The sequence below is a fragment of the Orcinus orca genome, chromosome 9 (genome assembly GCF_937001465.1).
Source record: "Orcinus orca chromosome 9, mOrcOrc1.1, whole genome shotgun sequence".
Classification (NCBI taxonomy): Eukaryota; Metazoa; Chordata; class Mammalia; order Artiodactyla; family Delphinidae; genus Orcinus; species Orcinus orca.
In genome coordinates this window covers 10781362-10795501 of record NC_064567.1, presented here as the reverse complement: position 1 = coordinate 10795501, position 14140 = coordinate 10781362, and the positions used below count along the sequence as shown (strand labels likewise).

The window sequence follows — 14140 nt, the reverse complement described above, 5'->3', positions numbered from 1 at the left end:
CTCAATACTCTGTAATGACCTATATGGGAAAAGAATCTAAAAAAGAGAGGAGATATACACACACATATATATATATATATATGTGTATATATATGTATATCTATGTATATGTATATATGTATGTATAGCTGATTGCTGTGAATCTAACTAACACAACATTGTAAATCAACTATACTCCAATAAAAAATTTTTTTAATAAAATAAAATCTTCCCCTACTGCCTACAGAATAAATCCAGACTTCCTCTCCTAGTACACGATCTGATGCCACCTAAATTTCCAACATCATCTCTCATCTTTCCACCACCTCTATGCACACTCCAGCTACATAAAATACCTCCTGACCTATCATGACAAAGCCTTGCAAATGCTGTACCATCATCCTGGAATGTACTGTTTTTTTTTATAGTTGCGCCAAAAGATTTCAAAGATTATTTGCAATTGTAACATATCAGAGCTTCCCAAGAGAACAGATTAGCATACAAATAATGAGGCTTTGGCATCAAAGGAAATATTCAACTACAGGGATATATGCACTTATTCATAAGTTACAAATTATTTAAACCCTGGGGTTAAGAAGTATGTGTTTTTCCAAACTTAAAAAATAAACAATAACAAAGTATCTGACTTTATCCTATTCATAGTCCCAGGGCAAAATAGAAATTACTATAGTAACAGAAACTCACAGAAATACATGGGCATCCTAGCAGACTTAGAACAGGTTTAATATTTTTCCATGTTCAAAAAATCAGGTTGATGTATCTCATATCCCTACTCTCCTGGTTTTACGGTGCTCGGCAATTCTTCTGATTATTTTTGTTCTCAGGCAGGGCTGCCAAATCCGTGGCTAAGCTTCATCCATTCCACAGCCAGGTGTCCTCAGTTCGAGCGCCTGCTCTGCTGCCAAGCTCTCCCTCACTGCCTTGGCATCAAACAGGAGCCGCTGCCATAAAGGAAAGCTACCCTGACAACCAGCGTGTGCAGGGCACGTAGTCATTTCCTTAAATCCTTCTCCTTTAAAAGATCAGATGGAACACGTCATCCAACATTACAGGCCTTTAGCTGACAGTTTGCTTCCGCTTCTGACATCTCTCCTCCTCTTTCTGGCCCCTTTTCCTTTATTTATTCAGTTATACAACCGTAAAGTTTAAGTATGCAAGGACATAAAATGCTGGGATTTTCGTGTGTGCGGTTCCCAGAATGAAAATTAAAACATCTGATGAGATCTGGAAATAACTGAGTAATAATGCTGATAAATATACTAAATCTACCCTGTAGTCTACAAATGAGTACACTGATTCTTAGAACTTAAACTGCCATGCCACACAGTATCAGACAAGCTGATAAAATCTCTGCACATATTTTAGCAGAAAGGTAGGCAAGTTTCAAACTTTTAAGAAGTTTCTGCAAAATTATGTCAGCCTCTCCAAAGCTCTTTTCTAACGATTTAATCATAATCACTTCTCATTCCCTCCAGGATCCATGTATCCTTTGATAAACTTGCTATCCACTTTTCCAAATCAATGAAACCTATCTGAACTTTGACTGGAATTTGCTGTTTTATAATCTAAATTACTTTGAAAACAACTTAATAAGGCAAAAGATTCTGGGATCTGTTCTCATCAAAGGTAAAAGGCACAAAACAAGGCATTACTAATACTTCAGAACACACATAACTAAGGAAATCATTCAGCACCATTTCAGGTTATTCCCCCACTTAGGAGATTCATGCATGTTTAAATGAATTAATTTATTTTCTGCAATTTGCTCTGAGACCTTAAGTGGCCGCATCTGCCGTTGCTTATTTCAGAATTCAGTGCCCTTGTTCTCTGAGTCACCAGCTTACAGCTTGAGTGCTCCAGGTGTATTTATGCTCCCAAAGTATTTTAAATTAGGAAATCCAGTTTCCTATTTATAAGACTCAGAAGTGATTCTCCACTGTTAACTTTTTTCTTAAGGATATAGGCCTATATCCACAGTTGAATTTTTGGTACTATATTTATTATTGGCCCTGTGACAGTCAATATTTTAGAAGGTCATTAATATTAGAATCAAAGATAGTCACTTAAGATAGGCCATTCTTGGGTTCTCTTGGGGTTGACATTTGGGGAACCCATAAAATCCATCACCATAATAAAACCACTACTTACTACACTCTGTGCCAAGCACTGTATATGCTATCTTGCTTAATTCTTTTGACAGTCCTATGGTGTGGTTTTTATTTTCTCTATCATTAACTCAGTTTTAGAGATGAGAAAGTGTTGGCTTAGAGAAGTAAATCACAAGGTCACAGACCTAGTAAACAGCAGAATTTCTTTCAAGTTTCACACTGATTCACGAATGTCTAAGGCATGGGGTTGTGTTTTAGAGGGTATAGGAATGATTAGCACCCAGTTTCTGCCTCTATTTCTGATCTAGGTAGGGGAAGGAACCTAAGGCAATTATACAGATCTTACAATCCAAGGCTGGAATGCCTTGAAGAGACACTCCCAAATGCTTTGAAGATTCAGAGAAATGAAAGATAGCATCTGGCTGGAGGTATACATCTTCAAAAGGCAACAGCTGCTTTAAAGGAGCCTAGAAAATAAGGAGGGATTCAGAAAATGGAAGCTGTGGATTTCAGAGCATCAATAAATGGCCCATGCTAGGGCACCGGCCGTGAACTATGAGTGACTGACAATAATGAGCTGAAGAACATGAAGGATTTGGTTTTCCTGTGGATTGAGAGCCTACCGTCCAGCGCTGGACTCCACAGATTCTGGACACAGCAGAATTGGATCACGGTGATAAACAGGGTTCCTTTAAGACTTCTGTTTTATGGGCTCTCTCAAACACCTTAGCTAGACGGACTGTTAAACAGAAAGAAGATCTCCCTTGGCAAATATTACCATTTCTGATTCATCTCAAATACTGTCTCTGGTTCCATCCTAGTGCTGCCTCTTCTACATCCTCTATGCTTTGGTCCCAAACAGTCTGGGACCAGGCAGGGCAGTGTACCCATCTCCACCCCAACCTCCTGCTCTGCTTTAGCGGCCGCTGTCCCTAATTCTTTCTAAGAGAAGTAACTGTAGCCACTCTTAATGAAGCAGATGGAATGCGAGGTTCAGAGGCTTAATGAGGCTAATCCTTCTTTCCCGATTCAAGCCTGGCACCTACCACGTGACGCCATCCTGTAGAGAGTTTACATTCAGCAACTAGTTGCTCACTCTGTGCAGGAACCATTCTAAGGACTCAAGATAAAGCAAGGAACTAGACAGGCAATGTCCTTGCTCTCATAAAGCTTAACTTTTACTGAGGGGAAGAGAGCGATCAATAATTTAATAAGAGTCGAACAGTAATGACTGCAATGAAGAAGGTAAAACAGGGCAACGTGCTTTGTTGGGAGGAGAGGGCGTGGGTACTATTTCAGATCTGCTTACGAGAAACAGTCTCCATGAAGAAGTAACATCTTAGCTGAGACTCAAATGATACAATGTGGGAGATCCATCGGAAGATAGGAAGACATGAAGAATAGTATTCTGCGCAGAGAGAAAAACAAGTACAAAGAGCCGAAGGCAGGAACCAAAAGGGCAGCGTGACTACAGCCAGGGAGTGAGGGGAGAGTGGTACCAGTGGCTGGAGAGGCAGGAGGAGGCCAGAGCCTAGAGCAGGACCTCGGCACAGACAGGAATGGGGCTTTTATTTGAAATATGAAGGAAAGTCATTAAAGGGTTCCAAATGCTGGGAGACGCAGTTTTATTTTGGCTTTAAGACGATTGCTCTGGTCACTTTGTGAAGGATGATTTAATGAGGTGATGGAGTAGAAGCCCACTGCAGATTCCAGGAGAGATAAGAAGATGGCCTGCCAAACATGGGCCGGAGACCTAAACAGACACTTCTCCAAAGAAGATATACAGATTGCCAACAAACACATGAAAGGATGCTCAACATCATTAATCATCAGAGAAATGCAAATCAAAACTACAATGAGGTATCACCTCACACCAGTCAGAAAGACCATCATCAAAAAATCTACAAACAATAAATGCTGGAGAGGGTGTGGAGAAAAGGGAACCCTCTTGCACTGTTAGTGGGATTGTAAAGTGATACAGCCACTATGGAGAACAGTATGGAGGTTCCTTAAAAAACTAAAAATAGAACTACCATATGACCCAGCAATCCCACTACTGGGCATATACCCTGAGAAAACCGTAATTCAAAAAGAGTCATGTACCACAATGTTCATTGCAGCTCTATTTACAATAGCCAGGACATGGAAGCAACTTAAGTGTCCATCGACAGATGAATGGATAAAGAAGATGTGGCACATATATACAATGGAATATTACTCAGCCATAAAAAGAAATGAAACTGAGTTATTTGTAGTGAGGTGGATGGACCTAGAGTCTGTCATACAGAGTGAAGTAAGTCAGAAAGAGAAAAACAAATACCGTATGCTAACACATATATATGGAATCTAAAAAAAGAAATGGTGATGAAGAACCTAGGGGCAGGACAGGAATAAAGATGCATGCGTAGAGAATGGACTTGAGGACGTGGGGAGGGGGAAGGGTAAGCTGGGACGAAGTGAGAGAGTGGCATGGACATATATACACTACCAAATGTAAAACAGATAACTAGTGGGACGCAGCCACATAGCACAGGGAGATCAGCTTGGTGTTTTGTGTCCACCTAGAGGGGTGGGAATAGGGAGATGCAAGAGGGAGGAGATATGGGGAGATATATATATATATATATATATATATATATATATGTATGTATGTGTGTGTGTGTGTATATATATATGTACAGCTGATTCACTTTGTTATAAAGCAGAAACTAACATACCATTGTAAAGCAATTATATTCCAATAAAGATGTTAAAAAAAAAGAAGACGGCCTGGACTTCGATCATGGAAGAGTAGACATGGAGAAGGAAGAAGTCATCTAAGGTTCTTGGCTTGTGCAACTGTGTCTGTGCTGGTTTACTGACATGGGGAAAACAGAAAGAACAGGTGGAGCAAAACCCAAACATTGTGCCGTGGTCATGTTATCTTACATAAGGTTCTTAGACATCCATTCAACAAAGGTTTACTCAACAACACCTCTGCACCAGACACTCTTCTCTGCAGGAGGGACAACTTCTAAACAAAAGACATGAAGTTTCTATGCTCTAGAGCAGCTTATGTTCCAGGGCAAGTGAAGAAAATCAGAGAGGTAAGGGGTGGAGCTATACATGAGAGAAGCAATGGCATGTAGATGTATTTAAAGTTATAGGCTGTGATAAGATCATTTAGGGACAGTTTATAGAGAGAAGGAACTCAGGACCAGACCAAGCAAAGGACAAGCATTTTCTTAATGAGAAATGAAGAGAGCAAAATAAATCTATTCACGTCTGGGTAACAATTTGTCATCAATTTGTCTGGCTTTATTGACAGACATAGCAAAGTAACCTCCCCACCACTGCCCACTGAATTCTTAGACTATTTAGGGGCAAGTGCAATAAGGTTATTGATGTACTACTCTCATTTTCTTCTTCTATTCCTACCTTCTTTATTAAAATTGTATTCATGGGTAAAGTTAAACAGAAAACACAATTAAGTTTCAACTACAAAACTCTAAATAATGGGAAGGAAAACTTAAAGGGCTCATAAACGAGAGAAATTAATAATCTAGTTAATTGGATAAAGATACAAAATGACTGGAACAAACAAACCCAATTTTTACATTTATATAATACTGTAAGAGTGCCCTCTAGGACACAGTAGAATAAACCAAACTAGGACTTTCCTGTTTTTCTTCTTTTTGCACAGCAAATATTAGAAGTTTCATGAATTAAGACACAGTAAGAGAACCAATTCCATTTTCTTTTCTTTTTATAATGATACTTGCCCTCACATTATAGTTTTCCACCATCTTCAACATCTGTAGGAGGGGAATCTAAAAATGAAATGCTTTAGACCTTGCCTCTTATTAAGAGCAGTAAACAAATGGGTCAGAGAAAAGCATCTAGGGGAGCAATGAATTCACTGAACACTCCAAATCCTCAACATGGTGAGATTTCTACATATTCACTCCTGCACTGCCCACTCCCTAGATAGGCATCTCTCTCTCTCTCTCTCTCTCTCTCTCTCTCTCTCACACACACACACACACACACACTCATACTAAAAAGCCATCTCTGGTAACTAACATTCATATTCTAAATGGCATCACTTTAAACCGTATCAACTTTTGGCAGGGTTTACAACTATTTTCACCCTTAAAATTGAACTTAGCCCTCATTATTCTAATTGTTTTAAAGGTTTACAGTATAGAACTCTTGCTTCGCCATCTCTTACCATAATGCAATTGACTCTGTGTCCCATTACAGAATTCATGGGGGTAAAATGCACTTGCTCATTTTAAAAAGGTTGCTAATTACACAAAACATGCAAGGCTCTATCCCAGAGGACGAGGAGGAAACACAGATGACAGCACCAAATCCTTGAGGCGAATGCATTCTAATAAAAGGAATAAAAAATCTGCACAGAGAATGACACTAATAGGTAAACATACTGAAGAGAGGTGCACAGCACACTTTAGGAATTCAAAGTTAAGAAAGAAAAATCACATTTAATTAGGAAAGCTTCGTGAAGGATGTGATTTGAAATGGCTCTTGAAGATGAGTGAAGATTTTAGTGGGGGGTAAGGGAGAGGAAGATATTCAAGGGAGAACATATTCTGAGAATACTAGGGGTTGGGGACATGTTTTAAGGGGGAAATGGCATGTATGTTGGATCTCAAGTGCTTTTCACAGGTATTCACGAGGAGAGAACAAAATAGTCTAATTCTGCTATTGAGAATAAAGAAGAAAGACTTAATGAAAAAGATTGAGATCATTTAGTTCAAAGTCACACATTTTAAAGGAAAGAGAATGAAACCTCATGGCAGGTGAGAGCAGCGCTCATAATTACATCAAAATTGCAGCAGCAGTGGGTCGGGATGAGAGGGAGGCCGGCACCTCTGCCTTTCTTCACTTTGTCCAACAAGCACAAGCCAGATACCCACCGCCCTCGGTAATGTATCCCTCTAGAACGGGGGAGCCTTCTTTATTTAATTTGCCTGTTAGTTAGTAATGTGCCATGCAAGGTATAGGAAATAAAACTTTATCTACTTTATCTGTAGAATATCAGCCTTTGGTGGGATTCAGGTCAACTGAAAACACCTCAGGTTTGAACATGTATTTTTCTTAATTATATGTCAGATTTAAATTGCCCAGAACCTGTTTCTCTCTCCTGGCAGACTTAACGCTGACATACTGCAAATAAATAATTTTTTTCGATGGTTAAAACTAAAAATTGGTTATCAATTGTAGCTGGTAAAATCAGAAAGCCTTCTTGCTTTGATAATGTTTTCTAAGCACGTTCTTAAGACACACACACACACACACACACACACACACACACACACACACACACACACAAGAAAAGCCAGACTTAGGAACAGTTGAGAGACGAGTTGTTAATTTGCAATTAAATGTGGTCTAGAAAACAGATGAGTGAAAAAGGCCGATATGATTTCTCCAAAGTGAAACCTTGCAAATAAATTGAGAGGCGGCCAAAGTATGACATGGCACTGGGGCAAGCAGGAGATCACAACACTACTAATAAATCATTATCAGAAAATGTTGTATTCCTGCAGCCAGAGCGTCCATTCTTTCTCAGAGTAAATGAGGAATAATCATGACCATCTCCCATTTCTAGCCTCACTGTGAACTTCTGAAGAGTGAGAACCTTCAGCAAGAGATGATAAACTGTAACGATGACACAGGACGTCCTCCTTTGCAACATTCAAAGCCACTTCCATACAGTGAACCACATCGCACGACATCTATGCGAAGAGGGGCTGCACAGCAACCCCAGACAGAAGTCTCCTGAGTCTGGTCCTCTTGCTGCTTCCCACGGGGACTTTAATTGCCATCACACAGGGAATTAAGGGGGAGAGAGGTGTCTCCTTGAACATTAAGCTCCTGGCATTTATGATCTGGACCCGCTTATTTCTCTGAGGCTTCAGAAGCCACAGTTCCACGCTGAAGAAAACCTCTGACATCATCTAGCAACCCTCTTGGTATAGATGAAGGATCCGTATGACGTCCTGGGGCCATATAATTCATTCGTTTCAGTCAGGGCTTGAACGCTACTGTCATCTTTCCCCCACATTATTAACTGAAGTAAATAGCTGTATAAATGTTTTTTGCTACGTTTCAAGGGAAACTCAAGGTACAAATTACACAGAGAGAAGAAGGTAAGTTACATGTTATACAATAATCTCCAGAGAGTTACTTTGTCAAACGGTTTAAAGCATTGATTTGTTTCCTTTTTTGGCTGTTTTATAATCTCAAAACCAGAAGAAGACCTCTACCCTCTCTTGCTAGTTCCCAAATACACCTCTTAAGCTTGAGAACTTTCTCTCTATGTAATCCGTACGTTGAGTTTCCCTTGCACTGTAACAAAAACACATTATGCAAATATTTCTTCACTACAAACTTTATTTGGGGTCCACAGACATATTTCAAAGCGCCTTTATGCAGATGCTTCTAATTTAGTCTGCATTTGGGGCATTTCCCCAGTGTGATCTGCCCTTCTTTTAATTTAAGCCTAGTGTTCTCTAAATATTTTCAGCTTTTTCACAATCTGGCCTCCAAGCAATCTACAGGACACAGGAGCAGCTCACAGCTGAGAAACCTGCCTGCCATCTAAACCTCCGGCAGCCAAACCATCTTGCCCTTTTATCACTGCTCCTTCCTTTTCGTCAAAAATCCTGCTTTAACCATTTATCCCCCTTTGTGAATGTAAACATTTTTTTTCCCTTGAGTCCTTACCACAAATACTTGAGAACCGCGATGAATGACATTTGGTTTATAATCACCCCAGACATCACACATCACGGTGAGCATAAGTTACACTTAATTTACACACTCTTCAAATCTGCATGGGTTCTGATTTGTGGCTCACAGAGTGGAAAGGAATGTCTTAGGTAGGGCTCATATCATGAGTTTAATTGCCAAGGTGTTAATTCTCTGTCTCCTTTGTCTTAGAACCTGCCCAATGTCCGGGAAAATTCTATTTTCATTTAGAAAAAGGATGTTGAGATAGGTTACTTCACCAAGTCGAAAGCTTTTAAAAATAGATATGTAAATAACCAGTGATGGGTCCACTTTCTGTGCATGGAGGACTGAGTTAGGAGACATGAACTTGGACAATTCATTGAACATTCTGGGTCTCAGTTTCCTCATCTATAAAATGAGGATAATAATACTCTGCATTCATAAAAGAGTTGATGTTATACCTGAATAAGAATGAGTGTAGAGAAAAGACAGGTAGAAGAAAGTATATTCAAAACACACAATATGATTATTGGGACCCAGAAGAAAATTATGCCCAGTGAGCTGTTCCCATAGTAAAAGTTTATTCATCGGAACCCCTTGATTCCTTCTCTACAATTCATGTAATGAGCAAAAGTTATTGCTTTCTTGTCTCAGTATATTAGCTGGATGGTTGAATGCACAGAGCTCACATCTGAATCAGCACAAAAGTGAAGCCTGGAGGAGGGGAAATAGAAAGGGACTCTTGAGCTTATACCAAAGTCATTCTCATCAGTCAACCTGCCCACATAAATACTAGGAAATCAACTCATTTAAACAACTTGGGAGGCATGCCTGAGTTATAATAGTGTTCTTGAATGCAGGTCAATGAAAAATTGGTCTGCTCACACATTCCCATTTGTCATACTCCCTACAAATGCATGTTAACTGTTTTGATATTTAAATGCCTAGACTCAACCATAACAAATGTGTGTTGTCAGGTTGTTGGGAGTTTTCTAAAAACAAAACAGGATGATTATGGCATACAGTAAATTACTGTTGGTTTCTTGTGCTCTAGCAGAATCACAAAAGGGTAAGGGCTTAAGAAAAACCATTCATATCTGCTTCAAATCCTATAACATAGAAAATAGAATTGGAGCTGAGTTCACAAAATATACAGTATTTAATACAAATTTGTTGTAGGCTGTATGTCATTAGTCTTATATGTCTGGCAAATGTAATATTTGCTTACCAGTATAATTTCTGAAAATCCTGCAGAATAACATGGTCTAAAAAAAAATCTTGTTCCTCTTTGTATTTTTCTCCCCAGAGAAGCAATATCTACTGCTTATCAAGCTCCCCCTTACCCAACTTTGCCTTTTTCATAAAAGTTGGGTCCTCAAGTTCCTCATGATTGTCATTTTGTGCGATTATTCCTCAGTGTTAATATTCAGAACTTATCAAAAGCAGCAGTTCTGTGTTCTATGACCCCAGACCGATCAAATCTATGTATATATTAAGAAAACCCAAACTTGTACCATATTGTAGTGCAAGTATATGTGTGCGGCATTGGTGTTTGTGTGTGTGGAAGGGGCAGGAATAAAAGTGAGAGCAGATAAGTAGCCAGTCAGTAGTTTGCTGGTGTATGCGTGCTCAGCAAATTAATGATACATATCTGATCGACTGTTAAGGACCCGCAGAGTCCTGAGACTCAAATAATATGTAACTAAGAAAGCAATACAAGAGTCAAATTTTCTGCCTTTTGTTTTTCACCATCTTAATCACACATCAGATTGCTGCCTGTTATTGGTAGAAACTATCAGTTTCTCATTAAAATGCAGCCTCAAAGGCTAAAAAAGAGAAGCAATCAAAAAAGGATAGAAAGAAGGAATATGTCTAATAAAAGCCCGATTACAAACTCACGGCTGACCAGATGCAAACCTTCTGACTTCCTTCATGGCTCCCAGGGATCAGAATATACACTGGACTAAACTTGACCACAATCCTTGGAGAACAGAAACAAGAGTGAATGGAAATTGTCTCTCTCATCCCTCTTAGTGGACACCAAATAAATCATGCTCACACAATATTTTGTGTCTATTTTGTCTTGAGTCTTTACCACATGTTATCTGAGGCCACGATGAATAACACTGAGATCCAGTTTCTCAAGGACATGTAAACAGTCTTCATACATTACTTTTCAGAGTAACTGTAAAGATTCAGTGATGTAATAACCGTATGCAATACGTATTATTCCAGGAAATTACTGAACTTATTGATCACAGACTTAAATGACAGCCTCAATAATGGCACCCCCAAAATGTCCACATTATAATCCTCAGAACCTGTAAATAAGTTACTTGCATGGCAGGAGGGATTTTTCAGATGTGATTAAATTAAAAAGCATGAGCTAGGATTATCCTGGATTACCCAGGGTAGTCACAACGTCCTTAAAAGAGGGTGGCTCAGAGTCTGAGTCAGAGAAAGAGAGGTGACAATAGAAGCAGAGGTCAGAGAAAGAGAGAACTGATCATGCTACACTGATGGCCTTGACAATGAAGGAAGGAATGAGTCAAGAAATGTGGGCAGCCTCTGGAGGCTGAAATGGTAAGAAAAGGATTCTCCACCCTAGCCTCCAGGAGGACTGCAGCTCTGTCAATACCTGGATTTCAGTCTCATAAGACCCATTTGGGACTTCAACGTCCAGAACTGTACATGATGAGCTTGTTTTAGGCCTCTAGTTTGTGGTAATTTGTTATAGCAGCAATTTGGAACTGATACAAGCTGAAAACTTATATCATGAAAATTTTAACAAATATGGTTATATTTTTTCAATCTACCTATCAAACATCACACATTTTACATTTACCTATCTTTATATATATTTGAATCTATTATCAAATATCAAAGTTTTCTACACTGCTAGTAGTGAAGGAGCCTAGGAGGAAAAAGCCCTGTGTTGGGATAGAGACATCTGTGTTCCAGGCCAGCTCTGGCCCTACAACACCACGTGATTTGTGGAAGTCACTTTTAGATCTTCATTATTTCACTTGAAAATCACAGGTCAAGACAAACGATGATGTGCCTTTCAACATTCTGATACTATCAATATAATTATCCTAGATTCTAAGTCAAGGAGATAACAGTCATAGAGTCTGGACTATACATCATAGAAATTGTCATTTGCTGGCACGTATTATCAAGGATACATTAAAAAATCAAGATGTGGTATCAACAATAAAGGTTTCTTTTTTAATATATTCCATTAATCAAGAATGTAATGCTCTGTTATTTCCATAACATAGTCGAAAATATAAGAAATCACTAAAAATAGAACTACCACATGATCCAGCAATCCCACTCCTGGGCATATATCTGAAGAAAATCATAATTCGAAAGGATACGTGCACCCTAATGTTCATTGCAGCACTATTTACAATAGCCAGGACATGGAAGCAACCTAAATGTCCATCGACGGAGGAATGGATAAAGAAGATGCGTTACATATATATAATGGAATATTACTCAGCCATAAAAAAGAACTAAATAATACCATTTTCTGCGACATGGATGGACCTAGAGATTGTCATACCAAGTGAAGTCAGACAAAGACAAATATCATATGCTATCACTTATACGTGGAATCTAAAAAATGGTACAAATGAACCTATTTACAAAACAGAAATTGAGTCACAGGTGTAGAAAACAAACTTATGGTTACTGAGGGGGAAGTGGGGGGAGGGATAAATTGGGAGATTGGGACTGACATATATACACTACTATATATAAAATAGATAACTAATAAGAACCTACTGTATAGCACAGGGAACTCTATTCAATACTCTGTAATGACCTGTACGGAAACAGAATCTAAAAAAGAGTGGATATATGTATATGTATAACTGACTCACTTTGCTGTACAGCAGAAACTAACACAACATTATAAATCAACTATACTCCAATTAAAAAAAAAAAACACTTAATACAGCCTAGAGCAATGAACTCAGTATGCACTGTTACACTTTAAATCTTACCAAATATTTGAAAATATTCAGGGCCCTACAAATAGAAATGTAAGGCTTCCTTGAGAAACCTTTGTGAAAATATTTATCTGTAATTATCATCCTAATTTATTTAGACATATATAAATAAATGTAATATTCTAGGTACAGCTATTACGAAAAATAAATCTTTCACACATTTAAATTTACATAAATTTGTGAGGGAACTTATTATTCCTCAGGTTTGAAAGATCCTTAGTAAAAAGTTATTATTGGAGAAAAATCAATATTGGAATTTATAGCTAGCACTTTCTATTTATAAATAAAAATGACCTATGGAAACATTAATGACTTTTCTGAATTAATAATATAAAGCAGTGAAGATGCAAAGCCATTGATGGTTAATTAAACACAGAAGGGGGAAAGGCTGCTCCTTGTCTTTATCCAAGAGAAGGAGATAATTGCTTTTTAAAGGAACACTTAGAGATTATTCAATAGAATTTCCTGTAAATGAAACTGCTTCCCCAGCAGGTTGGGCTTGTTTAAATGTTCAGTGACCTAAACTTCCTCCTTAGAAGGGCCAGCCAGCCCCTGTTATGTATTCATTAGATACAAGCTGGCCCTACAGGTCTCATTCTCTCCTCCCTCCTGTCTCTAGCAGCAAGCACACAACTAAAGGAGGGCAAAACGCACAAGGCGCCACCTATCTTTGGGTCAGAACACACTTCAGGTGTCTCCCGCAACCAGAGTTTCCTCTATGCTATGTCCTCCCCAAATCTGCATCCTGTCTGCTAGACCTACTTCACTGGTGTTTCACTCTTGCTGCCTTGGTTGACTTCCCTGGAGGGTCCCTCCTGAATGCCTGGACTTTAAGAGCAGATGTCAGTACCACCCTGATTAGAAAACCAGTCAAAGACATCACAAGAAAAAAACTCTGCAAAACAATGTATCTTAGGAATGTGGACGCAAAAATCCTCAAAAATATACTGGGAAACTGAATCCAGAAACACAGAGAAAGGATTATACATCATGACCAAGTGGAACTTATCCGAGGGATTTAAGTTTGATTTAATATCGGAAATTCAGTTAATGTAATATATTATTATATCAACAGGATTTTTTTTAAAAAAATCACATGATCATCTCAATAGACCAAAACAAAAAAAGCAAAGTCCAAAACCCTTCCATGGTAAAACCACTCAACAAACTAGGAATAGAATAGAATTTCCTCAATCTGATCAAGGACATCTGTGAAAAACCAACAGCTAACATCATAGTTCATGGTAAAAACACTGGGTGCTTTCTTTCTGTGATCAA

General features: G+C 38.6%; 1 protein-coding gene across 4 annotated transcripts in view; it reads right to left on the bottom strand.

The window, feature by feature from the left end:
• Positions 1–14140, bottom strand: part of TPK1 (thiamin pyrophosphokinase 1) — a 350900-nt gene that overhangs the window by 79237 nt on the left and 257523 nt on the right. For 2 of the 4 annotated variants that reach the window (XM_033432268.2, XM_049714730.1), the window contains exon 9: positions 3418–3516. The exons of the other annotated variants lie outside the window; for them this stretch is intronic. In XM_033432268.2, the coding sequence (XP_033288159.1) occupies positions 3418–3516 (99 nt within the window). The remainder of the gene's footprint in view (positions 1–3417; positions 3517–14140) is intronic. 4 annotated transcript variants of the gene reach the window in all.